General features: G+C 39.6%; 1 protein-coding gene across 1 annotated transcript; it reads left to right on the forward strand.

Annotated features, from left to right (window-relative positions):
- Positions 1 to 17520: 17520 nt before the first annotated feature.
- On the forward strand, positions 17521 to 25954 carry gnrhr4 (gonadotropin releasing hormone receptor 4). Its single transcript, XM_076089893.1, has 3 exons — positions 17521 to 18036; positions 25189 to 25393; positions 25491 to 25954. Exons 1-3 carry the CDS (start codon positions 17521 to 17523, stop codon positions 25952 to 25954), a joined length of 1185 nt encoding a protein of 394 aa, XP_075946008.1.
- Positions 25955 to 26631: the final 677 nt, after the last annotated feature.

Here is a 26631-nt window from a genome sequence, read left to right on the forward strand (position 1 = left end):
TGTTTTACATTTTATGTGAGGTTCACTGATGTTTTTTAAAATCTAAATATGCGTGTTTGTTTTACTTATTGGTCTCAAAAATATTTATAATTGCTAATCAGTTGTACGCAAAAACTGCAGAGTGCCCATCTGTTGGTTTGGACATGAGGGGTCTTGTTGCATCATTTAATGCAACCTATAGTGTTTTCTTTCTGTATTGTCTGCTTCACTAAACAACCTGGAAGTTGAAATGTAAAACTGTCAGAATTGGTAGCTGAACTGCATAAGAAGATAACGGCTGAAAGACACTGCATTGCTTCTTGAATATAACCCAATACTTTGCTGAATATGTAGACAAGGAAATAAATGAACTAAGAAAACAGTTGTAAATGTCTCCACACTTTTGATTTGACTCAAGACTTCTCGAGGTGAAATAACATGACAGTCGATGGGGCAGTTAAAGGGCTATCTTGGTGCTTCGAAGCAGAGCATTCAAAGACTGATTTAGGCACTAAATCTCAAATGAGACAAAAATGTCAATGTTTTAATGTAAGCTACGTGTGTCCTGACAGCATCTACGCTATTTAATGCACACAGATGCTGTAAAACATCCAAAAACGTACTCTCACAACTCCCTCAGTCCTCCCCAGATCTTAAATTAAGACTTCATCCTCTTTTTCTATGAGGAATTTCTCTCTGGCTATAGGACGCCATTTCCCCCATGAACAATTCCTCTAATTTGTGTCTGGCCTGCTGCAGTAAACTTGAAGTGACCCCCAACATTAGGCGGCAGACACGTCTATTCTTCTTTTAATCCTTTCAACCTCTGTCGTTAAGTGTCAGGAAGATGTCCGTCTGTGTGGCTAAGGCAGCAGCATGCGAGGGCAAAGGTATGCTGGTGCCAGCTCCCCCTCTTTTCTGTTCTTGTTTGAGAGGAATCTGACAGGAACAAGGCACGGGTTAACAAAGTAAGACCGGGGGCAGTCTGGCCCCTGCAGGTCCTTGTCACATGTCTGTGGTCACTTCACAGCACGACCCAGTACTGCAGCCTGACAAAGATGTTTCACCTGCAAGAGCTGCCTTCGTGCGTCTCCATGTGCTGCTACGATGACACTATATGCACATAAGACATTTGCAAACCACTTTTCAGTTTCAATAATTTGTTTCCATTCACAAGATGGGCTGTAACCATTTTAATGACGCTGAATGAGGAAAACGCATTTGGAATAATTATGATTACATGAAACTATTTCATTAGCATATTCATTTGCATCTTAATTCACAACCCTGAACTGTTCAATACCCCCTTTACTGAATGAACCTTTCAGTTAGGGACCTGCTTTAAACGTTGGTGCTTGAAGAAGATCTCTGACCCAAAGCTCACTTTAAAACCGCCTTTCTTCATCTGCAGAGATAGGTCTGTCTGTTCAGGGGATCAATACATGCAAGTTAAGGATCTTAACTGACATCGTTTTAAATCTATAAGTTGAAGCAGTTTTGAAGGATGAACAGAGATGATGCTGATCAGGTCTCTTTTACTGATTATATCTGTTAGATCGTAGTCTTGGTTTATGGGATCTCTATTCTATATTGTTTTCTGTTTATTGTCTGCATGAAGAGCTTTTTGTATTTTTTCAATTAAATGCGCTTAGCCACTGTGAATCAGCTAAGGCTGTGAATGTTATGATATGTAGTATTAGTTTATTCAGTGATTATTGTATACTTGTGTATCTGCAAAAACTAATTAAAGTGCAGTTCTTGATTATTACACACATCCTATTATAACACAGACTGGGGGTGATCTGTTGAGTCAGCAACAACGTTTACAACCTGCTTTCGAACAGGCCCTGGAGAGAGATCAGCCCTCACATCATCACACTGCTCCCACTGTGTCACTATCCGCGGATTCATGTTGTTGATGCCAGAGTTTGAACCTGCAGGCAGAGCTGCCACAGAAATCCACAACATGTTGTAACAGAAACAGGTAGTTTGTCACATGAGGAAATGTTTTTTTACAACTCCGCCATCCAGGTTTGGTGATCACTGCTGGAGACTAAGCTACCGTGGAGCGCCTGGTTCAAAGTGCTAGGACGTGTGATTGTTTTTTAGACTGACGGAGCTGGTGTTTGAGTATGGCCTGTCTGCTATTTTTAACGAATGCGCCATGAATCACTCACATCCAAATGCATTTTCCACCCACAAGCATCCAGCTGGATGTGTTTGTTTATAAAAACCATTGTAGTAGATTACAGTTCAGGAGTCTCACTGCATACAGCACCAGCACACATTCAAACACTTTCTAAATTGCAACCTTTTACCATTTAGTCAAATAGTAACTAAACCACTGGACCCTGACTGGATGCTTTAAGCCAAAGTCACTTAGAGGAAGAATGAGGTGAGTAAACAAGGAAGTACAGTATCCCTGAAACTCTTTAAGGTCTCTCAGAAAATACTTAAGGCTTTAAAAACTAAATCCAGATCAAACAGTGAGGTCACCAGCTGTCATCCCGAATAGTTTGGATTTTCATTTCTTAATCCGTTTTAACACTAGACACAGTATGTGGATCTTCTGCCCGATGTTGCTGTGCTGAGCTTCTAAAAGGGCGTCATCAAAAGGCAGCTGATGATTTGTTGTGTAGATGTATGTACCAGCTCTGCCTGCAGGTAATAAGAGTGTCTCTGGCGCCTTGGCTTCAAAGAAACCAAACCGACATGAAAGTGTACTGTGCAACCAATCTTCATATGTTCAAAAGGAATATAAACAGCATTCAGAGAGTAACTTTAGAGAAACCTGACGTCTGGTGTTAAAGGCAAACATTCCAAAATTCATTTATTTTTTTGAAGAAACTAACAGAAATATAATATAACACTATATCTCATAGCTTCAGATCACATTTTAGACCTCAACTGAATGCTGTTTCCTGTCTGGCGGGCAGCAAGTTTTTAAGAGACATAACTGATCAATGCAGTAACACAATGTAATTTTCTTTTCCCTTATTAAATAGAAGCAAGCTTTATTTCATTACTGGGTAAGCAACTTAAATAGATATATGGGCTCGGAGGTCAGCAGGTTCAGGGACCTGAGGGGTTAGTAACTTTTAGCACGAAAGCAAATGACCATGTTTCTCAAAATGTTGAACTGTTCCTTTAAATTGTAAACCACATGACACGGTCAGGTCTTAAACTTGAACAAATATGTAGTTACTGTGTTTTGGAACTTTGTTTTTGTGCTATTTTATGGCAGTCCACTTATTTTGAAGAGAAAGCTCAGAAGTGCTTCACACGACAAACAGCATCTAATGTCCCCTTTTTTCTTAGATGAACAACTTGGACTCTTAGCGTGTGGCGCCACAAGCTTCAATTCCCTAATACAGCATTTACACAGGGGGTCTGGAATGTGCAGGCTCTTTAACAAACGAAGGTGCTCAATGAGCCTTTTCGTCAACCAAATTTAATAAGCAATGTGTTAACTGATCAAGAATGCCAACTATCCCTTCGCTTGTGCCCTTTTGCCTTTTGTTAAGTTCCCCTGCAAAGACTTAAGGACCCCCTGCTGCGCTCTACAGCTCAATAGTTTTCCAAATAAGGTCGCGGTGTGTACACACAGTTACCATAATTCAACCCCCAGCATGGAAAAGTATTGAAAGTTCAAAGTTCAGGAGCACATGGTGCCTTTTAATGGCTCATCTTCCTGGTGCTACTCTGTGCTTCAACTAACAGCACTTTGCATACAGTATGGAGGTGTGAATCCTTTTGAACATTAATTCCTTTTGCATATTCATGCCAGATAGTTATTGCAAATGTATTTTTATTTTTTCAATTCTTCCATTTTCTATTCTCATTTCAAACGGTCACTTAAGGCAGCAAGGTATTTGTCAGGTGTTCTTTGATCTGTAGGTTTATGAAAGCACATAGAATCTGAGTAACAGGTCCGGCAGCCTCATCTGTCTGCATGTTGACATGCACCAGAGAGCATTTCTGACATTTATTATTGAGACACTTGTCAGACTTCTCCTCAGTCTCGTCATTCTTAAGCCCACCACTCTGGAGCCGCAAGGCTTTCAAACAACACGATGATTGAAAGGGATTATAATTCACTTTTCTTTCATCAACGATAAATAAATGGTAAAATAAGCAATTTGTATTTTAACTTTAGCATCTGAATGCATCATAGCTAACATGATCAAGCAAATCAAAGGTATCATTTGTTTGTTCAAGACTTTAATGCAATATAGTGCAAGGTAGTCATGTCTGGAGGGCAGAGCTGATAATACTTGGATGATCTAATGTAAAATAGTTGATTGAGTTGGGAAAACGTTTCCTCTCACATGAGAGGTTCACAGGGAGGGAAAGTGAGACTCGTGAGCAGGTAAATTAAATCAGGCACAGTGATGAGTGACTCATCATTCTGTAATGGGTGGTGAAAGGTTGACCAGGCTCAGTAACATGGCCATAGGTGGTCTCACACAGAGGCACACTTGAAACTGCGCGTAATTTAACTGATAAGTATTCATTACTTAACTTCAGTATATGTTTATGAATGTAAAATTGTTAACAAAGCCTCTGGAAACCTGGCTTCAAATCTTTAGTATTTCTACACAACATTAATGCTGACTAAATAAGCACAAATCAAACACCCTCTGTTAATGTTGCTACTGTTTCTAATCTTTTTTATCACAACTGTTTAGATTTGATCTGATCGGATGACTTTGACAGAAGCAGCCCCTTTTACTGTTGTTTAAATTATGATTCAAATGTTGCTAAACTCTGTGCGTGCAACAAAACCTATTCTGACTTTGGCAGAACATGTTAATGGAAGATGAGGATTGAGAAAGTAGGTTCTCAAGGCCTTGAAAGAAAATAATGACGGATCAAATGTAGAGAGACAAACATTGAATGTGTTTTCTTTGTCTGATGATTAGCAGTTATCATTTTCTAAATAGATTTATACATTTGTCTAATTTTAATTAATATTCAGTCACAAAATAAATGTCTCTGATCCGTGGGAGCTCAACTTTTATCTGGTAAATGAAATCTCTTCACATCATGTTAAAACGTTTGTCTCAGTTTGTAAACTCATGTACCAAAAAGGATGAAAAATCAATTTCCCATGAATTATCAGTGGAAACTACCATGGTTGAGTTTCTTAATGATGCTTCAATTGAATTAGAGACTTGATTCTCAGCTTTCTGTCGTCATTTTATTAATTCCTCAGAAATGTTGCTAACATGCAGAATATAAATGCTTAAGCCCAGATTTACCCCCAACAATGGCTCGTCCAGTTTACATGCGACATACTCCACACAGCAGGGGCATAACGAGTCCTCTCAGTAGGCACGTACATCTCGGCAACTTTGGCCGACTGCCAAGCTGAATTCACTGCAGGGGTCCGATGTTGTGTAACAGCGCCTTTGTCTGATATCCATCCCCTGAGTTATGCTAAGAAAAGGGGAGTTGTAAGGAAATGTGTTGTGAATGTGAAGAATGCCATTGCTTGCATTTCCAAAGGATTTCTCTGGTAGCTACATTCATGCCAGGGTCACACAGCAAGACGTGGGTCAAATGTAATGTTGAACTACAGACTAACAGGACTAACAGTGAGGTCTACAGTATATGTAGTTGTATTTATTAGTATTTAATCCTTGAGGCTTTAGGCATAGCAATTTTCTATTCTTGCAGCAAAGGCACGGAAACACCTTTGACTGATTACAACCTGGGGACAGTTTAGAAACTTCAGTTGATATGGTGCATGTCTTTGGAAAGAAGAGCAGCCGGAGGATGCACACATAGTAGTGGCACATAGCAGAATGCCCTATCTCTTGTAAATCAAACCAAGCACCTTCTTGCTGTGTGTCAACAGAGCTAACCACTGACTCATGGTGACTCATGACCAAGCAGTAACCCTAGGGGGAACACCATGCTGATGCTGGGGTTGAATGAAGTACCCTCATTCACCACCGAAAGATGCAATTTAATCAAATTCAGGACGTTATCTGCCAGCCAAAACCAATTTCCTAAGCGAATGAGCAGAATGCAATCGACGGTGTCAAAAGCAGAAACGGTTTAACTGATTTGGGTAAACGGCAGTCACCTCTGTGTCAGACGAAATGAGGAATTCATCAGTCTTCATGAGCAGTGTTGCAATAAACTCTGAATAAATCTGAATGAAAATGCTTAATGATGTTCCTGGACTTGGTTCAGGAAAGAACATTGACCACCAAAGTCATGAAATATAGGTTTTTATTGAAATTATACAAATACTGGCTTTATTAAGTTTAACACGGACATCCTAATGTTGGATTTCATTGCGCTCAAAGTTAGGCATTAGCAAAGAAGCAAATATGCATATTTCCCAAAATATTCCTTTTGAATTCATATTTTCAGATTATAATGGAAACTAAACTAGTTTTATAAAGGTTTTCTAATGTCGATGTTGATATTGACAACATCTTATTATTACTTAAAATCTACAAACAATCTAAAAAAAGAGACAACATTGTTTTACTGCACATACTGTACATTACCTCCAGTATTTTGATCAAAAGAGAAGATGACCGCCGATGACACACAGCAGAGGTGTAAGACCACCTCCCTTGATTCACGTTTGAGTGTTGTGAGCAAGCTGATAGCCTGCTTGTAAGCTTCACTGCACAAAGTGCTTTCCAGGGTCCAACGTCTTCTGGAGTCTGTGCAGCAGGCCTTGCAGCACAGACTCCTGTTCACCTGCAAACGTCTGATGGTTGAAAGGAAAGCACTCGACTGCTAAGAGAGGAAAATTAGAAGTGGGGCATGTCTGACAATCTACCTCCCATCTGCTGATGGATAAATAAGACGGGGCGTCACATCAGCAACAGCAAATTCAAGGTTATGCAACAGATTAACTAAATTATTCAAACGATGCACAAGACAATAAAGGCGAACCTGGTGAGAGCCCATACTAATCACTTCATTGTTCATCAAAACAACTAGTGTTTGTTTAGAATTAGTGGGCATTAACTTACTAATAACGATGATTATTTCAGTATACAACACCTGTCATTCAAGAAATGCAACACAATGTGCTTTACAATAAAGGAAAATAGACAAAGAACGAACATAATATATATAAATATGTATATATAACAAATGTATATAAGTGCTGTATATGTGTTATGTATTATAAAATGTACACACACAGTATGTAATATTATGAAAGTTCAATATCCGCTCTATTGCGCACACACTTTATTTCTAAAGATGACCACAGGAGGGCAGTTGTGTGCCAGTGAACTCTGTAGTGAATGAGTGTGCGCTCCCTCTGTTTGAATGTTTATTTCTCTTTGCCTGTCCGTCTTTCTGTCTGACTGTTTGTCTGTCGACGTCTCTCTGAAAATAATAATAGTCTCATTGGTTTTGATTTGCATTGCATTGTGTTTTGTGGCGTAGTCTGCGTTTGAAATGATTCATTTGTAGCAGCTGAGGTTATGCACACTTTTGACATTTGGGCTCATATTGAGGCACAAACAATTAAATTCTTTGTGGATCATTTCACTTCAATTATGTCGGTCCAGAGCCAAGGTGCCACATATGGTGAAAAACACTGGAGTGCTGATTACTTCTCACTTGATTGGGAAGCTGATAGGAATACACAAGTGAGGATGGAGGGTAATTGTGGTTGGTTGACCCACCATCAGTCCAGGCTGAAATATCTTAATAACTACGGAATTATTTACCATCAAACTTTGTACAGACATTTACAAAACGTCCGACTTTTCTTTCAGCACCACTATGAGGTTCACGTTTGTGGTTTTTTTGTGAAATATCTCAACAACAATGGGATGAATTGCTATGCAATGCTATGGAATCTAATACACACACTCCCAGCGACTTTAGTAATGCCTTCACTTTTCATCTAGCTCCGTCATCAGGTTAATTTACTTCATGCTTTGACCAAATACCTGCAAAGTTATTGAAGTTCCCCTCAGCCCCAGCTGTACTTGTGTGTCTCAGGGCTGTTTTTTTTTAAAGGATTGCATTGCTTTTGCGACCCCTAAACCTGCACAAAAAAGACAAAAAGAAACAAGAAAAAGGGTGAAATGCACCCATAACTGCTCTCCCAAGCAAAAAGCATCTTTGTGTTCCTGTGCTATTTGCACACATTTAAATGCCCTCTTTCTATGCAAATTAGCCTCATTTCAAAAACTGTTCAATTCACAAAGATCAGCGCTAAAAGTCACTTGCACTTACAGTGAAATTATTAGCGTCTTCAGAGAGTTGGTGGTAACTGAAGTGCATTTATACTGACGCACTGGAATATTGAACCCTAAATACAGTTTATATCTGTCACGTTTGAATTCCTTGCTTATAGTTTTGAGGAATGCCTCTGCACTTTGTGGGTCAGGATCTGAAGCCCGCTCTGAAAATGTCATTTTTTCTTTCTCTCTCCCATTGTCCTGCCTATTGTTGTTGTTGGTTTAAAGGGAACATTCATACTTTGCGACATGGATACTTGCAATCAGACACAAAAAGGGCAAATTGTCCGCTTAAATGAACGAACCAACATCGCGGGGACAAACAACTGGGGACATTTTTTGCTACTAAAACACATTACAGTCTTGCTAATAAGGAGCTCTTTTTTTATGCTGGGTAGAGTTTCCATAGTTACTCCGGTTGTTTCAACGTCCATTATTTCCATTACCTGGTGATGGCTATCTACGGCCCAATCCCAATGTCGCCCCTAAACCCTCAAACCCTGAACCCTCGAGGACTTACTGACGTCACCTGGTAAGTGGTTGAGTGTGAGAGACTGTGAGGGCTTGAGATGGTGTAAATAGGAATGGGACAGCACTTTGCTGCAACATATCACGTTACCATGAAAACCACAAAAAATATGATGTACAATTGTAGGTATTTATTTTATACTTTGTACTCCTTGATTTGAATGTCTTCCAGGCTCTTTCCTCACAAGATGAGAGGTAACTTCATATAATCTATTTACTCGTTTTGGTCAAAACAGCTTCAATGACAAAATCAAATATTTGATGAATAAATAAATAAATATAGTTAATTTTTTGTTCCATCTTTAACCCTTAATGTTTCTGTGTAAATGTAATATGACAGGCTGAACACACGTGAGCCATCCTCTTTGTTTACGTCTCCATGCGTCCACTGGTTACCCCGTGTTTAACGCCACATTGCAATGATTTGTGGGTAATTACCTTAGGCAAAGTCAGCATACCATGCTACCATGCTTGGGCCTAAAGCTACCAGGGGAAACAAAATGGATATCCTCTTCCTGTTTTGGTTGCGTAGTGGTTCTTCGCACTTCCTTTATGCCGTAACCCCAGACACACATAATTGCATAGTGAAAGGGAGGCTTGTAGGGAACCAATCTAAACGCTGATGGTGTCATTATTCAGGTGCCAACATTGTGCAATCAAAGCAAAAAACATTCCACTTTTTCCACTTTAAGGGCTATACATTTCCTAAAACAACTACTAGATTGACAGGAAACATGCAGGCCATATTATTTGTCATTCAATTCAAGATGCTTTTTTGACATGACACGGTCAATATTGCCAAAGCGTCAAGTAATAATGAGATTATAAAGACAAAGAACAGGTACATTTCATAAAATCAAGAAAAGCAATGATGAGATCAAAATAAATGTTTTCAAAATCAATCTTTTTGTCAGACTAATATCAGAAAGTAATGTACCATGGTGGAGTCTGTTCTGACGCTTAAAAGAAAACTATAATTTCTGTGTAAATTTATTATTGAAAAGAACGGCACTATTTGTATTTCTGACTCATTTTAGCTGAAGTACAGAAAAGAACAGTATGGAGCCGACTCATTTATATTCTTTGATGTTCCACCAGCATCCATATAGCTGTAAGATATTACAGGAAATAGCCTAAAGCGCTCTTCATTTGCATATTACAAAATTGCGTGTTCCTTTACGTTTACGCTGGAGGCTGAATTGTGAAAGCAATACAGAAAATTCAGCTTTGCTCGACAGAACAGCTTTAAAGCGACTATTAAAATGGATTGCATGACTGTTATTAGATGTGAAGACAGCTGCAGCTGAGGGATGAGTCTCAGACATGTGTAGGTGAGTCGGACTCCAATGTGAATCCTTTAAAGCTTGTTCTAATTGATGTTGGTCTCTTCCATCTCTTATGTTTACTTTGCTGGCCAACAAATGAAGAGGTGACGAGTCTCCCTTCAGTTCTACTCCAGGAGTAGAACTACTTCTGATTAAGAACAAACCCACACATGTTTATTTTTCTCTCACAGACACTTAATGCATTCGAAGAACGATATATAGACAAAATAAAAGAAACACTGCACCCCAATGGACCTGTTCTTGAAGTCCAAATGTATTATTTTTCTGTGCATCCCTGAGTATATATGATTATGGGATGCTTTTCATTGCTGATGTGCTGTGACATGGTGCACCTGCTGCCTCTGTAATGAGCACTCTCACCATTATCCAGTACGGGAGAGGAACATGCATAGGGCTGTCTGACACCATATACCTTGAGTTTTAGGGTATTTAGATGTATTGAATTTCATTCATCAGATTAAATGAAGTCTCCTGTTTTTTGTTGTTGGTTTTTTTCTATCTGTATGGATTAGGAATACAACACCAGTTCCACTCAATAAAACCCGTAGGAGTGATGAACAAGACAGGAAACATTTCAAAATGTCTCACAGAGATATTTCCATCTGATCTTCGACAGAATATACAGAAAATGTTTTTTCAGATTGAATGCACTCTTTGACACTAAAGGATGCGAAGGCAACACATATATACTTTAAAAATGACTATATCATTATGAAAAAGGTGATAAAATATAATTGACAATTGTGTCATTTCAATAATGGTGTGTTGTCAGTAATAGTCAGTGATGTCTTTCAGACAGCATTTATGAGTCTGAACTGAGAACTTAATTGTGCAAATTAAAGACAAAACTAGCAAAGTCTGTATCAGAGCCATTTTCTTGGCTTTGTGTTCTTTAATAATTGTTGCGTCTGTTTGCACTTCTTTGTAAAAGAGAATAAGAAAGGAAGCAACAAAAGGCTGTTGTCTTTGATACATAGTTTCTCCTCCCTGAATCCTCTCTTAAAAAAGATCAATGCTTAAATTACAAAGCACATAAAAAAACTGGACACAAAAGTAAGAATTGCCTCAGACTTACAGGCAAATTTCACTACATTGTAATATGTATTTCATTGAATTACATGGCAAATTATATATTATCCTGCAGCAAGAAATGAATTAATTCAAAAAACAGGGCCTCTGACTGAAAGTTACATCATTGGTCCTATTTTTACTTTTTGCTTTTTTAAATACATTTAAATGAAATGGCCTGCACATGATGACCCTTGGCTAACTATCAAACAAAGGTAGCATTACATTAAAGCCAACTGAAACATACCAGAAACTAATGCAGCTAACATTAGCTTGCTGGCTAAATTCAGGCAACGCTGTCACCATACGCTAATTAGGTAAAAACACATTATGCCAAACATGGACAGTCTGCATCTGCACATAGAAACAGCAACTGCAATCAGAAGCTTGAAACCATTTTGCTCAATAAGCTTCTTATCATTTGCGATGGCTTCATATATGCACATTACTCTTGTTACCTTATAGTGCTAATCAAATCTGATCGAAACACACCCACTCCATCCTGATGAAGCAGGTTAGCCAAGTGTCAAACTCTAAATAAATAATACTTTCCAAATAATTCAATATCATTTTTTCACAAATACACTGCCTCTTAAAATACCACAACATGTAATAATCTCCCCTGTGATTAAAAAAAGCCTTAAAGACAGGGAGCTATGGATCAGTGGTCTGGGTTTGCATGTTCAGGATGTATTCAAGCTGTTTCTGACATTACATACATATTTACATTTCTCGTAAGCCACATCTTAACCTACCATCTGTCAAATAATGTGAGGAATCCATAACAGTGTGGGCAGGCATTTCATGGGAGTCATCTGGTTACATGAGTAGTCTGCCTGGTTGTGCAACACCCAATGAATATGTTATATAGGAGCTGTTGCACCCCAGGGTGCAAACTGCGCTTGGGCATCATTAAGATGGCTTTAGATTCCGGGACGATAATGATGGCATACTGACAAACAAATGTAAGAGAGAGAGTGGTTCAGTGTCTCACATCACAGTCAACGACTTGTACGACAGGGTTGAAAGAGTCTTTGATGCTGTTCTGAATGCCATGTGTGATATTACCCATCACGTAATGTGACGCCACTTACTATTTTAACCCAAAAACCACGATCTTTTCCTGTAAACCTAAGTAGTTTTGTTGCCTTAACCTAACCATCCTGTGAATAAAGAAGTTTATTTTGTAAAGACCATATGATTGTAACGTACAAACATCAACACGTATTGCTGGACTTTCATAGTGAAATGCACGAAAAATGAGGAGTAACTTTTTTGTAAGATATCTTATGAACCGTTGTATGAGGAAACATGGATGCCTTTGGACACTGGGAGGACAGAGGAGCACAGGTGTCACAATGTAAACACAGGAAACCTGATAATGTCACGTCAAAGACTTCAGCTGAGAAACAAACTCTTACTGGAAAATATTTCAGTTTGAAGTGATCATGATAACCGTGCTGACCCTGGTGAAGTGGAATAATTCTTCCATCTAACCTCTCTCTAGTGTTAATAAGGCTGCAAACACAATATCATGAACTTCAGGTTCATGATAACATGTGGCCTTTACAGTATGGACCCTCAGAGAAGGGGAACTGGAGTGTTGTGCGTCATCACATGCAACTAGGAAAAACTACCTTCATCCATCACCCCTCCTGCACGCCCTTTGCAAATTATCACGCACCACTGATACCACGGGAGGGTTTACATTAGAGTCAGAACCCGGTACGCGGCATATAGCTTCTAAAGGGAGCATCTGTGCTTCGTATTTTCATTAGGTTACTGACCAAACAGCATTGGTGAGTTGGGAATGACAACGGGGGTCGGCTTGATGAGGTCTATACGGTCGCTGTGTGCGGCTGAAGCGACAGAAATAGGTGCACTTAAGCTAATCGGCAGCTGTGTGTTTACATGCAACACTACATGCAGTGCTGAAATGGGGCTTGTCACGTTAGCCTATGGGTATAGGAACTGGCTCATTGAGAGTGAAAAATGGAAAATGCATGAAATGATGGATAATTTCTCTTCCTCCAGTCTCATCGACTGTCCTCCGTCAGCCCATCTCTCTGTCCCTCTTTGTGTGAACGCAAGAAGCTGTCCAAGATGAATGTATTGCTTTGAGAGAGGGGTCAATTCACCAACAAACTAAATCCAGGGAAATGTCAGCAACCAATTAAGCCACTTTAATCTGATTAAACAGATTACCTGCATCAACGATTGCATAACAGTGGCAAATTTGGTGTTTTTCCCACAAAATAGTAATCCTGTAAAATAAAATGATTGAGGACCGCTTACCATTTCTTTGCTATTGCAGCTGTGGATCAATAAAAATGAATCATCTGCCGGTCCATCGCTGACTACTCCATCTCATAACCTTGAGATATGAAAGATGAGATCAAAGGATTTCAGACAAATGTACCACTTATGATATTCAATTATTGGACTTTTTATTTATTTTTTTTACAAGGCGTATAAAGCTTGTTTGCTCAATTTGTCATCCTACATGTGAGTTGCTATGTGGGTGTTTGCAGTGTATACACCACATGACACACATTGACGCTGCTGTGGTGGCTCTTGATTCATGGCCGTTACTAAATGCGTCAAAGGATGAGCAGACATGGACCTTTCTTCTTAAGGGACGCTGCATTTGTCTAATAATTGAATGTTATCATTCATCAACTTTCAAAAGAATCATATTGCAATGATGAGCTGTCACCGTATCATTAAACATGATTAGGTCATCCAAATAAATGATGTGGATCAAATCAAGAACAAAATTCAAGTCCTTATCTTACACAAGAGTTTGGTCTCATGCAGTGGAACCATTCATGGGACAACAAAGGGTCCAAATGACCCTCTGTTTGTGGTCATTTTGTTAAACCTGCAATAATGGATTTTCTTTACCACTTGGGGGAGCAAAAACAAACTGTTAACCCAACATTGACCTTATCATCTTTTAAAATTAAGATTTTTTACACATCCACCAGATGCAGAACAAAATGTTTCATTTATTTGGAGTCATGTTGTCCCCTTGATGAATATATTCACTATATTCTGTAGCTCAGTGGTACTCCTGAGGGAAATATCTGTCTTCTTAGCATTTCTGCTTCACCACGTTCAGCTACAGGTCGCCACTAACTTTGACGGTCTGCTGTTTGGTGCTGAGCAGGTAGTGAACCGAGGTTTTTTTTGGGCTTTGTCACTGTTGTCGTCAAAAACAAGACTTTTGTCATCTACTCTAATGTAATGTCTTGTTTGTTTCTTGTCATGCATTCGTTTCCTGTTTTATTTTGTTACTCACCTCTCCTCTAGTTGCAGATCACGTCACTTCGGGCACAGATTAATTTCAGCTGTCCCTCGTTAGCACTGCACTCACCAGACCTCCTGCTCCCCTGTTCTCACGTCCCCAATCAGTCATTGACTTCATATAGCAGCCCAGTTGCTTTGGTCTTTGGCAGTCAATCTTCATTGCTGCATGGACTTTTGTTTGCGTGTTATCTGTGTGCTATTACCTGTGTGCATATTAGACTCTCAGTTTGTAAGCCTTTTGTTTGAAAATTAATTTAACTGCACCAGTAAGACAGCTTCTGTATCTGCATCTGGGTCCTTCTCCTGCTACCTGCACTCCAAACCACAGCAACTATGAGAGTGCATGAAATCAGTAAAATTGGATGACCAAAACGGTGAGCTAAAAAAGGCCAAAACGCTCTGTAAAGACGAGCGTTGCTGCAGAGTTCTGCTGCAATTCTATGTGGGTTCATCACTACGAGCAGCACTTTTAACATTTAATCCATTGCATTATGAAAAATTATGATTGTAGTTACTTTGAAGTTAGGAATATGCATATCTAGATTTTGAAACTGGACTGTTCCACTAGACAGGTTAGCGAGTTCGAGCATATTTTTGGATCAGATCGATTTTTAATGCCATATTGTTTTATACTGATGTTGGTGAATATCCTTATTAATATTATAGTTATTTCAGTCATATCAGTCTTACAATAGTGCATCAGACAACCCTCATGATCCTGGAGTGGATAGTTAAGTGTTCAGTGCACCTAATTCACAATTTGTGTCTTTCTTTCCTATTTCTACATTCTTAATTACTTTGGTCGTGTTCTCTGGAAAAAACTACCTGACCTGAGACGACCAGAGATCTGTCACTGTGTCAACTTTCAAAAGCAAGTGTTTCTTTTCCTTTAATATGTTAGTGTGTGTGTTGTCTGGCTGTGGATCCCCTACTCTCTTTATGGATGTTTGCAGGCATTTTAATGTAACATGCATTGAGTTTACTCATAATGTATTGTCCTGTATTAAGAAAACAGCCTTATTTTATTAACCCAGTGTTGTCATTAAATTATTTAAGCGATGAAAAACAAAACGGAACACAATAGGCTCCTTGAGGCTGTTCCAAGCAAATTATGTTTTCTCCAGTGAGAGAGCAGAGCTCCAGTCACAAGCCAAATGCACTTTTGCACGGCCGGGCACATCTGGGGCGCACTTGTGCACGGGGTATGATCAGAAAGAATACATTATCATGCATTAGGTGTTAGAGGCTTTGACAATCATGGCCAAGTCAATACTTCATCCCGTTTTAACACTGGGCTCATATTTTTAAAGTTTAATTCAGTTAGATTTGACATTTCTATTTGCAAAAAAATGTTCTCACAATCTGGGGACAAAATTGTTGAATCTGCAAAGAAGTTGGGATTCTGAAAATAAGTCTTATCTCTGGGAACACTGCTAAGATTGAATAAAACACCAAAATAGAACCAACAATATGTTGCTCTTATTTTTAAGTAATTTTGAACAAGCGTGTGCTAATTATTTAATCACTTATTAAACCTCAACACTGGGAGTGAAGTGGACACAGACCATGCCTTGCAAGTATATTCACCCCCGTTTGTTTTTCTTATTTTGTTGCGTTACTACCTGGAATTAAAGCAGAATTTTATTTGGATTGTATGTAATGAACCCACACAAAATAGTCAAAATTGATGAAGCAAAATTCAAAAAAATTCAAAAAAATTGATGGTACTTCATGTGTATTCTCCCTCTTTGCTATAAAGGCCCCAAATAAGATCGGATGTTACCAATTACCTTATGAAGTCACATAATTAGTCATATAAAGTCCACCTGCGTGCAATCTAAGTATTTCTTCTTTCTCGATCAGAGAGGCGAGAGCAAAGAAAACCCCTTTTTTTTCACTTCACCAATTTTGACGATTTTGTGTAGTTCCATCACATAAAATCCAAGTAAAAATCCATTTTACTTGTACTAATACAACAACATAGGAAAACACCAAGGGGGTGCATTTAGCATTAGCATTTCTGCTAACAAAAAACATGCTCCGGCTAACCAACATGTAGCTACATCTGCTAATGTGATGACGTCAACAGTTGGATCTAAAGTGACATGTGTTGTGCTGGAATGATGTTCAACTTCATAATATTCATTGATTGGAACATATAGAATCTCCAAGCCAATTAGTAACTCATAAATCCACTTGTCCTCCGTATAATTATTAGGGAACTTATTATTATTATTATTGATTCGTCAATGATCAAGTCGTTCCTGATTCGTACCTCATTCCATTCTCAATGAACCAATCATTGACTACTCTATACTATTTGATTAGGAGTTACTAATGCATCACTGCAGTTACTCCTAACACTTTCCTCATTTGTTGCCTGGTCAAAATGTGCGTCAGAGCCGAAGAATGAAGGAGCTTGAAGCAACAGCTGCAGTAGAAACACAGTGAGATCCCCCTCAGCGCTCACTCTCAGCTCCGCTCCTCCTAATTGCAGGTAAGCTATTTGTTTCTGCCTCAAAAATTGGCTTAATTCAGATTTCCTCCTTTCTCTTTTTCTCTCTCTTCGGGAGAGTAAATAGGCAAGTACACCTAAGAGGAAGCGATGGATGTGTAGCCGTTAGAAGAGGGTTAAAAGTTCAGCAAATAGCACTTGAGTAGGACTGGCGTCTTTATTTCCTCACCTGAGAGTGTTTAGTTATGTATTTTTCTGATAACTCCTATTCTTTCATATTCTTTATATATACAGTTTGTGTGATCACGTTGCATGCTTCTGAATATCATATAAGCTAAACAACGTGGTGGTCTTTTGTTGTGCGTAAAGCGGCACGTGCCTTACAGAGCGGTTTAAACGATGTATAGCCATGTTACCGGTGCCACTAACAAACAGCACCGGCGCCTTGCGGCATATACACCAGCTTAAAAACCGAACCAATAAATGCTCTCTTCTCTCAGGTACACTGTTGAAGTTCCAGTTAGAGGTGCAGATGGAGAAGACGGACACCGCCTAGGAGTATCCGAGCTCATTGCCTTGTATTTGTGCCTCCCGTCACTTAATTATGTTCCACCAGCTGACGGATCAGACAGTGAACGGTAGCTGCCAGGGAGCCGCCTCAGCCTGCAACAAGAGCGCTGATGGAGACGCGCTCCAGCTGCCCACTTTCTCCACAGCGGCGAAAGTCAGAGTCATCATCACCTTCAGTCTGTGCGCGGTTTCAGCTGTGTGCAACTTGGTTGTGCTGTATGCTGCCGGCAACGGCGGCAAGCGCAAGTCGCACGTCAGGATCCTCATAATGAACCTGACCGTGGCGGACCTGCTGGTGACTTTCATCGTGATGCCCGTGGACGCGGTGTGGAACATCACGGTGCAGTGGCAGGCGGGAGATGTCGCCTGCAGGCTGCTGATGTTCATGAAACTGGTGGCGATGTACTCCTGCGCTTTTGTAACTGTGGTCATTAGCTTGGATAGACAGTCTGCCATTCTCAATCCTCTGGGCATCAGTGAGGCCAAAAGGAAAAGCAAGATCATGTTGACTGTGGCCTGGACGATGAGTGTAATCCTCTCGCTCCCTCAGGTAGGAGAAAACTAATTTAGTTTGCTCTGCCACTCATCCAGTACTTACACACAAACACTCTATGAACCCTATATACACTCATATGAGGCTTCTTGACACATGACAGGTTGTACACCTCTCCCGTCATAGTTTTATTTGAAGGACAATGAAACCTTGTTCAAAAAGCACACAGAACTCTGCCAGTGTGCTTTCCTCTAGTGAATCCATCTTGTTTAATTTAGCTGAAAAGAGAGGTGAAGGTTATTTAGATAATTGGTTAGGTCTGCAGGAAACATTTTGAAACAACACTGAGGTAATCAAGGCAAAAAAAAATAAACGACACTTATGTCTGAGTGAGCCATTTAATACAGTTACAATCTATTAAGAATTGCATCTTTTACAGCAAAACAAGTGCATTTTCTCCATGTGTCGTGCTCATTAAATTACGTTTTATTGTTGAGGTGTGTGTGAAGCTTCACAATACTTAAGATTAATATGGATATGATTTTGCTCCAGAAAATGTTCAAGCACAAGCTCCTCACAACAGCATACTTGAATTGATTTTACCTGCTGAACACAAAGGAGGCAGCAGCCTGCGTGACTAAAAGTGGATATCTAATCAGGTGTAGCATGTTTTGAAGGGATCCTTGACTCAACAGGCTCGCAGGAGGGTTACAAGTATGCTTATCAAGTACCTGCTCAGGTGTGAGATCACCTTTATTTCCTCAACCTCATCTAGTGCGACTGGACCACACTGGGTCGAAAGAAGTGAACATCTGACAACTCAACCTCTCACATGGACACAGAGGTCATGTCATCTATTCTTTCTTGGAATTTGGGGGATTTTGAATTCTTGAGATAAATTACATTTAGTGGGTTTTCAAGACAGTTGGTATCTTTAAATGTGAGACTGTCCTCCCTAAAAATATGTCAGTACTATAATGTGAGATGTTATTATATGTATACATGTACCTGTATATACTGTATGTATATATGTGTTTGTGTGTGTTAATTTGATAACTCACTATTTCAGAGTTTTTTTTTATGGTTTACGGCCACGCTCATTCAGAATATAGTTTGTGAGACGTTTTCTTTCACCTGTGTGTAAGAACATGTCGGAGGACTTTTTGTCAAATAAGAATTGGGGAGAGATAACTTAAAAAAGTGTTGACATGAAAGGTGAAAAGAAAAGTCCAACTGAGAGCTGTGTATACAATAAAGCCAGATTACAGTTATCAATCCAGTCTTGAAGTCAAATCAGTTGGCATTACATTCACAAATGGGAAATAAGGAGAAACTCTGCCCAAAAATGGGAACATGATGCCCTTGAAACATACTTGTTTTATTTATAGATTTTTGACTGTTATTCTAATTCTTATTCATTGCATTCCTGCACCCTTTTTATTGAAATGCAAATGTAGGCTCAGGTATTTCTGAAGACTCGGGGGGCCATTTTTGAATGAGTGGTCTGAGACGTCTCTCACTTTCTTTGCAACGCTAAATTAGAACAAACTGACAAATCCACAGATTTACTTAAACCTCTTTGTTTGGAATTGCCAAGACAAATCATACATTGTAGGCATCACTTTTCTGTATTTTTTCTACAGCTTTGTGTTGGTGAATAACTGCATCTAACCATCTGTAACTCGGGGGTCAGATTAGAATTTCATCAGAATCACGTTTGGCATCAGTATTACTGTGAAACAGTAACAAGTAATGTTGCAGATGTCATGACACTACAGCTAACCTACATGTGATGTTGCCTGATTTAGACTTTTTTTGACCTTCATCTGACACAGTCTGGATTTAGCTCCCGAGAATGTAAAGATGAGTAGCCTGGGAGATGTGACAGGGAAGACAATTGGCACAAGTATCCCTTTTTTTTTTTTTATAGATTCAGGAAGGAATACACAGTCCAGTCTTTGTTGCTCCTGCTGCTTTGCATCTGAAGCCTTTTCTCAGTGAAGCAGCAGAGATGGTGCTTCACTGTGCACTATACCTGCCCAACACCAAATGGCTGAAAGACAAAGTTAGCGACAAGCTGGTGAGCATTAAACTTCTCTCAGGAGTTGCTTTTGACCAGAACAGTGCTTAGAAAGAGACACTGTTTGGTTTATAATCATCAGGTGGACACAAAGCAAGACTCCAAATGAATGTGAATGTTTCTTTTTGTGTGCTGGATGTGTAATTAAGCAACTGCTTGTTGACAAGTTCACCTGGTCAACCTCAAGGTGGTATATGCCAGTGTTGTGGTTACAGCTTCTTTCTGCCGTCCCCAAGTGGCTGAAAAATCAGTTAAGCAACTTGAAATGCGTTGTTGCTTTAGGTGAGGATCATTGTTACAGCGAACTAAAGCAAATATTACATGGACATCGTGACTCTGGGCTGAAAAACACAGCACAAGAAAACAAATACTGATAATATAGAGACATATCTCAGCAAAAAAAAATAAAAGTTGATTCAGGCTCAGTTTTGCAGCAGAGTGCATCATTATCCAGCGGTTACTCCATCCCTGGTGTAGCTGATAACCGGTATCAACCAGCCCTCAACACAAGTCCTTACAATTATTATTTCTGGACAGGACTGTGATGAAGAACGGGAGGATGAGAGAGATGACACTTCGAAGCACATGTAAAATACCAAGCCCAGCTGATATTTAATCATCTGTAGTACCACCAGATGTAATACTGCGGCTGCTGGAGCACCAGGCTGAATATTGGATATAATGAATATCTCATTATCTCGCCACAAACCTGCCATTGTCGCCACCGCGAAAGGTCACTGTATCAAATCTTCATTTACAAATGTTATATGGCTGTAATCCTAAAAATGTAATATATATATATATATTGTTGTACAGGATAAAAAAGCCGGGGTTGTTATACAAGTGGCTTTCTCCTTTATCAGACAGTTGAGTTTTATGAATAAAACATAAAATGAATGGGAAGTTTTATCTATAAGCCACCTCTACTACGAGCTATGCACCTGTGTCTGTAGGAACATTGATAAAACAGTGCTTCTTCAGTGGACCGCCCTGTGACGTGACACCTGGAGACCCTCAAGCATTGAACATTATCTCCAAGACATCATTCTGCCATAGAGAGGCCGCTTGAAACAAACGAGAAAACTGAATGCGATCAGGTTCTGTAGCTCCACACACTTCGGTGGTAAATAAAGAGAAATATTTTTTGATCAGAAGGGAAAGTGCTCAGTTGTTGGATCTTTTTGATTGTGGAGAAGCTCACACAGAGATGTAGTGGGCGAAGATGAAATGCCTTTAAGCTTTCTTTGTTATCTCCAGCAGACGTAAGCCTGGGATGAGGTTATATGTGTTTGGCTGTGTGTGTGTGACTGTGTGTGTCTGTGTGTCCATAAGTGAGTGTGCACCTCTATGTTTGTTGTCCACTAATCTAGCATTCGGCTGCAGCAAACTGCATCTTGTCTTTGGTGGACAGTAATGGCTGCATGCTCAAGGACCTCTCGTGGTTGCGGTGACTTCCACTTTCTTACCTTTTATTGCCTGTCTTATACGGCCATTGACTACCTGCTTGCTCCTCACTCACCGCCCTCAACAGGCCCTTATATCCAACCCCCAGGTCGCTACTCTGTTGTACACTTTTATTGTTTTGGATAGTGTGTTTGGCTAAAAGCTAACAGCTAACGGAACTACACACGCTGCTGAGTACCTCTAAGCCGCTGCTCTGCGGCTCACTTTTATTGTTTTTTCGGACAGTGTGTTTGACTCACAGGTAACTTAACTACCAGTGCATATATTATCATTGTCTTCAATCTGAAAGGATTACTTTGGGTTCAAATGCTTGTTAACCCAAAAGACAAGGCAGTGCCTCCACTCTGGCGTTCCGAGAGCTTTTTTTCTTACTTGCACCCTCGTCACTTTTGACGTATGTGTCACATTGTAGAAAGTGATGTGCTGTAAATATTTCTGTCGCCATCAGCTGCCTGTTTTTATCCTCTGTCATCTGAGGAGGCATGAAACCTCTGGAAGATTTAAGGTGCCAGGAGTGAGAGATCGATTGATGTAGGATGTATAAAGGATGAATTAAGTGTTTACTCATCCTTAACTAATGCTTCATAGTGTGTAGTTATTATAAAGTGTTACCTTAAATTCTTTTACATTAATAATTTTAGTACATATTGTGCAATAGTCTGCAAATTATTAATTTGTTCTGAATCGATGATGAGCAAACTGGTTTCTATCTCGGACTATTGTTACAGTATTCACATATCTGTGCCTGTTACTCACGGTCACTAAAACGCTGTAGGGTAAAACATATCTGTAGGCAGAGGGTGAACTAGTTCTTAAATGTTGTAATTGGGATAGATACTGGGATTGTTACACTGGACACTGTTTATTCACTCGCCACATACGAAACTGCTGTAACATGTGAGATCTACTGCAGCTCTGAAGCACCAGATACAAACTCCAGCAATATAAACATAATTTATGTTGGGGTCAACCCCAAATCTTGGTACGACTCGTGGTATACGTCGGTCATTTAAAGTGAACATACTTGAAAAAACACATATTCTTTAACCTCTTACAGTAACACACACTTTGCCTGTTTTATTTCCCCTTTATGTAGCATTGAGAATGTAGAAATCTACTTATTCTACAGTATGAGCTTGTTCCAAAAGTTCATCAAAGTTGCAGTATAAGATATTTTCAGATTAAGCATGACATATTTTGTATTTGTCATGAAAAATAGAGTTCTGTGAGTTGTCGCATATAATTTTCTCCTGAATAAGAGTGAGAGACAGTCGGGTCAAAGACGTTACAGTCATTTAGCAGACGCTTTTGTCCAAAGTGACTTACAATTCAGATTCTATCACATTCCTGCACCGTACCACAGCTACGGGAGCAATTTGGGGTTAAGTGGCTTGCTCAAGGACACATCGACATGCGACTAGCAGAGCCGGAGCCGGGGATTGAACCGCCGATCCTCTGATTGAAGGACGGCCCTGCTCTCCACTTAGCCGCCCACGAGTTTAAAAGACATCACTCAGCAGGTTATTTACAGCTTTGAGAACCATATCCTGAGACAGAGACATTTCTGTTATACTATAGAAACACATGAATGTATTTCCTTTTATTTTCAAAGAAAGAAAAATAAGTTTCTGGACTGGAAAGCTTACTATGTGACTTAAGCCTTTAAATCTCATCACAACACAAGCTTGATTCTGAAATAAAGTACATTGTGGTCATTCAAAGATCCATATACTGATATACACAGTATGCTGGAGGAGAAACAGGGGAGTATTGCTCATGAAGCAGACAACAATTGGCACATGTACTGTTCCTGAGTGGCAGTGGACCTCAGCTGTTGAACAGCTCAGCCTTCGCAGTGCGTTCATCTTCAGATTGATTTCTGACAGCATCAAACAAACTGCACTAAATGTCTTGATAAAAAGAAATAGCCAGGAGCATTTTGTATTTTTCTCAGCTGAGAGGCTGCAAGGTATTCTTAAAATGAAAAAAACGTCATAAAACTGATCTGACATTTAGACCCGACCAAAACCATCAAACATCTGAAATGTATAAGAAGTAAAACATGCATAGATGAATCGGTTTGCACGTATAGTATGTTATCTTCTGCTCATAATGTCCTCGTATGTTTTTGGCCTGTTTTTGTGGTCCCAGATTAGATTGATTTTTTTCCCATTTTGTGTTTTCCTGAACAGATAAGCACACAGGCACTCGTGTGTCATGGGAGGCAAAACAATGTTCTGTTGTGTTTTTAACATTTTTGATATACGAACACAATTGGCCATCAAATTAAGGTAGGCGCTTTAGAGAAAGCCCAGAACTGGGCTTATTTCTCTGGGGTTGCTTTAACTATCCGCAAGAATTGCAATTACTGGCCTGTACTTTAATAAAGGATTGGAGGTGTACATAAGCCACAGTAAATACAGTGTTTCAGGAGCCCGGATGCCTCAAGGGATCATCTTTCCAACAAGATAAATGTACACAGCTTAAGGCTTTTTTTTGTCCAATAAAATATGTTATTAAGCGTAGATCTTTTTTCTCTGACGTCAGCACCTTCGTCAGTCTATTATACATAGACTGTCTATACATCAAACACAAGACTATAACAATGCTACACTGTTGTTGCTGCTGCTGGCGATCTTGTGCACTACTGTTTTGTTTATTTTTTCCTACTTAGTTAATTTAATACAATTCTACTTAGTGTATATACTGTGCATTTTTATTACTTTATCTTCTTAAATCTAATAGGTCCTGCTCGGTTATTTTATTTTATTACATTGTATATATTGTGCATTTTACACACTTAATATTTTTATTCTATTGTGTAACCCTGTTTGCTGCTGCCACAGACAAATTTCCCCTTGGGGATGAATAAAGTACTATTCTATTCTATTCTATTCTCTACGTTTCAAAATGTCAAGGACATATTCATCATCCAATTCACTATCAGACTCTGTTTTCCTTCTGAGTTTTATGAAAGGACTTTCATAAAAAAAATAATTAACTGCGCCCGAGGACTTATAAGTCCTCACTAAGACCAAGAAAGTGGATCACATCACAGTTCTGAGGTCTTTGAACCGGCTTCCTGTCCAACAAAGAAGTTGCTTTGAATTGCCTTGTTGTTGAAATGTGCTATACAAATAAACTTGCCTTGCCTTGCCCATAACGGACATGACCGATTGGAAGTGGGGCAGCACACAATCAGCTATAAATGCTCAAAATCTCTAAATTGTGTGTGAAGGTATGTCCGTCCTATACACACACACAGGCTGGATACACAACCATGACTGTGCAGCTGTACACAAGAAATGTTAGGATATTTGTTACTGAATCAGCCAAGCTGCACTTGGAACAGAAAAAAATACAAGATGAAAAAAAGTGTGATCTAGAATTTATTAATACATTTTTATTTTATTATGGAGGTTATATTCCTGTTCCACATGTAGTTTGCCAAATCTACAGTATGATAATCATGCAATATAATGATATTACAGAACTGCTGCTTCCTGTGTTCCATCAGATCATCTGACCAATCAATAATCAGCTTCTGATTTAATACTTCCAGACAGTTGTTGTTCCAAGCCTCCTCTCTCCTCGTATCCTCCATTCTGTCTGTTTGACTTATTTAGACTTGTGACTAAGCAAAACTCTTCTTGTCTTTAATGCAGATGTTTATATTTCACAACGTGACCATCACAGTCCCGGAGAACTTCACCCAGTGCACCACCCACGGCAGTTTTGTCCAGCACTGGCAGGAGACCCTCTACAACATGTTCACCTTTGTGTGCCTCTTCCTCCTGCCTTTGGTTATCATGATCTTCTGCTACACACGAATTCTCATTGAGATATCCAGCCGCATGGCCCGGGGTAACTGTAAGTTTCACACTTTCTTCAAAATCTGCAGTTGAAATATATTTGCTGAGGCTCGAGGAGTTGTGCGTGACAAAGATGGTGTTCTCTTCTCTTCCAGTGCGGTCTACAGATATTCATCTCCGCCGCTCCCACAACAACATCCCAAAAGCTCGGATGAGGACTCTTAAGATGAGTATCGTCATCGTGACATCATTCATCGTCTGCTGGACCCCGTACTACCTGCTAGGCTTGTGGTATTGGTTATATCCTGAAGAAATGGAGGAAACAGTCTCTCATTCAATGACACATATGCTGTTTATATTTGGCCTCTTCAACGCCTGTCTGGACCCCATCACTTATGGTCTGTTCACCGCTCGTCTTCACCAGGGTCTTAAGAGATGCTGTAAGACATCGAACACGCGGCCTGAATTAGAAAACAATACTTGCCTTGTACACATGACTCACCTTTCAACTCGTAAGCAGATTGCGTCAAGTGTCAACAATACAGACGTAGAGGAGGGAAACGAAAACAATAGCACAAAGAGTGGTTCTAGGCCAATCCTGCCAGTGAGCAAGATCTAATGGTTTAAAGAATTTCAATGGAAAGAATCTCTTGAGCTTAGTCGTTCTCCAGAGATGACAGCTATAGTTCGATGATCAAAAAAATCAAGTGTTGTTTTGTCAGACGAATCTTTTCATTTTTGTTTCACTGATGTAATCGATGGTGTATTGTAGCTCTGCCCTGGTTTGTTCATCCCGCATCTTGGACGCAACTGATCAGATTCTGACAAGACGCTGCAGAGCGATGCATGCAGCATTCACAATAATCACCATGATAGGCTGAGGGTGATCCTGTACATCACACAGAATGTCTCGCACGCTGCTGATCCGATTTCCATGAAGCTTAAAGACTTGTGTGGGAAAGTTCAATTCAGGTCGAACTGATGACAAATCTGCTTGGTGTTACCATAAATTGACTGAAAATGCCTTGCGCACATTTGTTTGAGCATCACTCTTGATAACAGTGGGTTTTAAACTAAAACTTGTATTCACAGGTTGAAAGCCAGTCACATTCCGGGACACACACACACACACACACACACACACACACACACACACACACACACACACACACACACACGCTGTTGCATGCTCAACAAACAAACACAACATCTGGGTTTTACAGGGTGGATTTCAAGACGTCTTGTATTATTTCCTGTGTCAAAGAAACCACAGAAAACAAAATGTGTTTATTTGAT

The sequence above is a fragment of the Anarhichas minor genome, unplaced genomic scaffold, assembly GCF_050575085.1.
Source record: "Anarhichas minor isolate MPS153535 unplaced genomic scaffold, ASM5057508v1 ptg000011l, whole genome shotgun sequence".
NCBI lineage: Eukaryota > Metazoa > Chordata > Actinopteri > Perciformes > Anarhichadidae > Anarhichas > Anarhichas minor.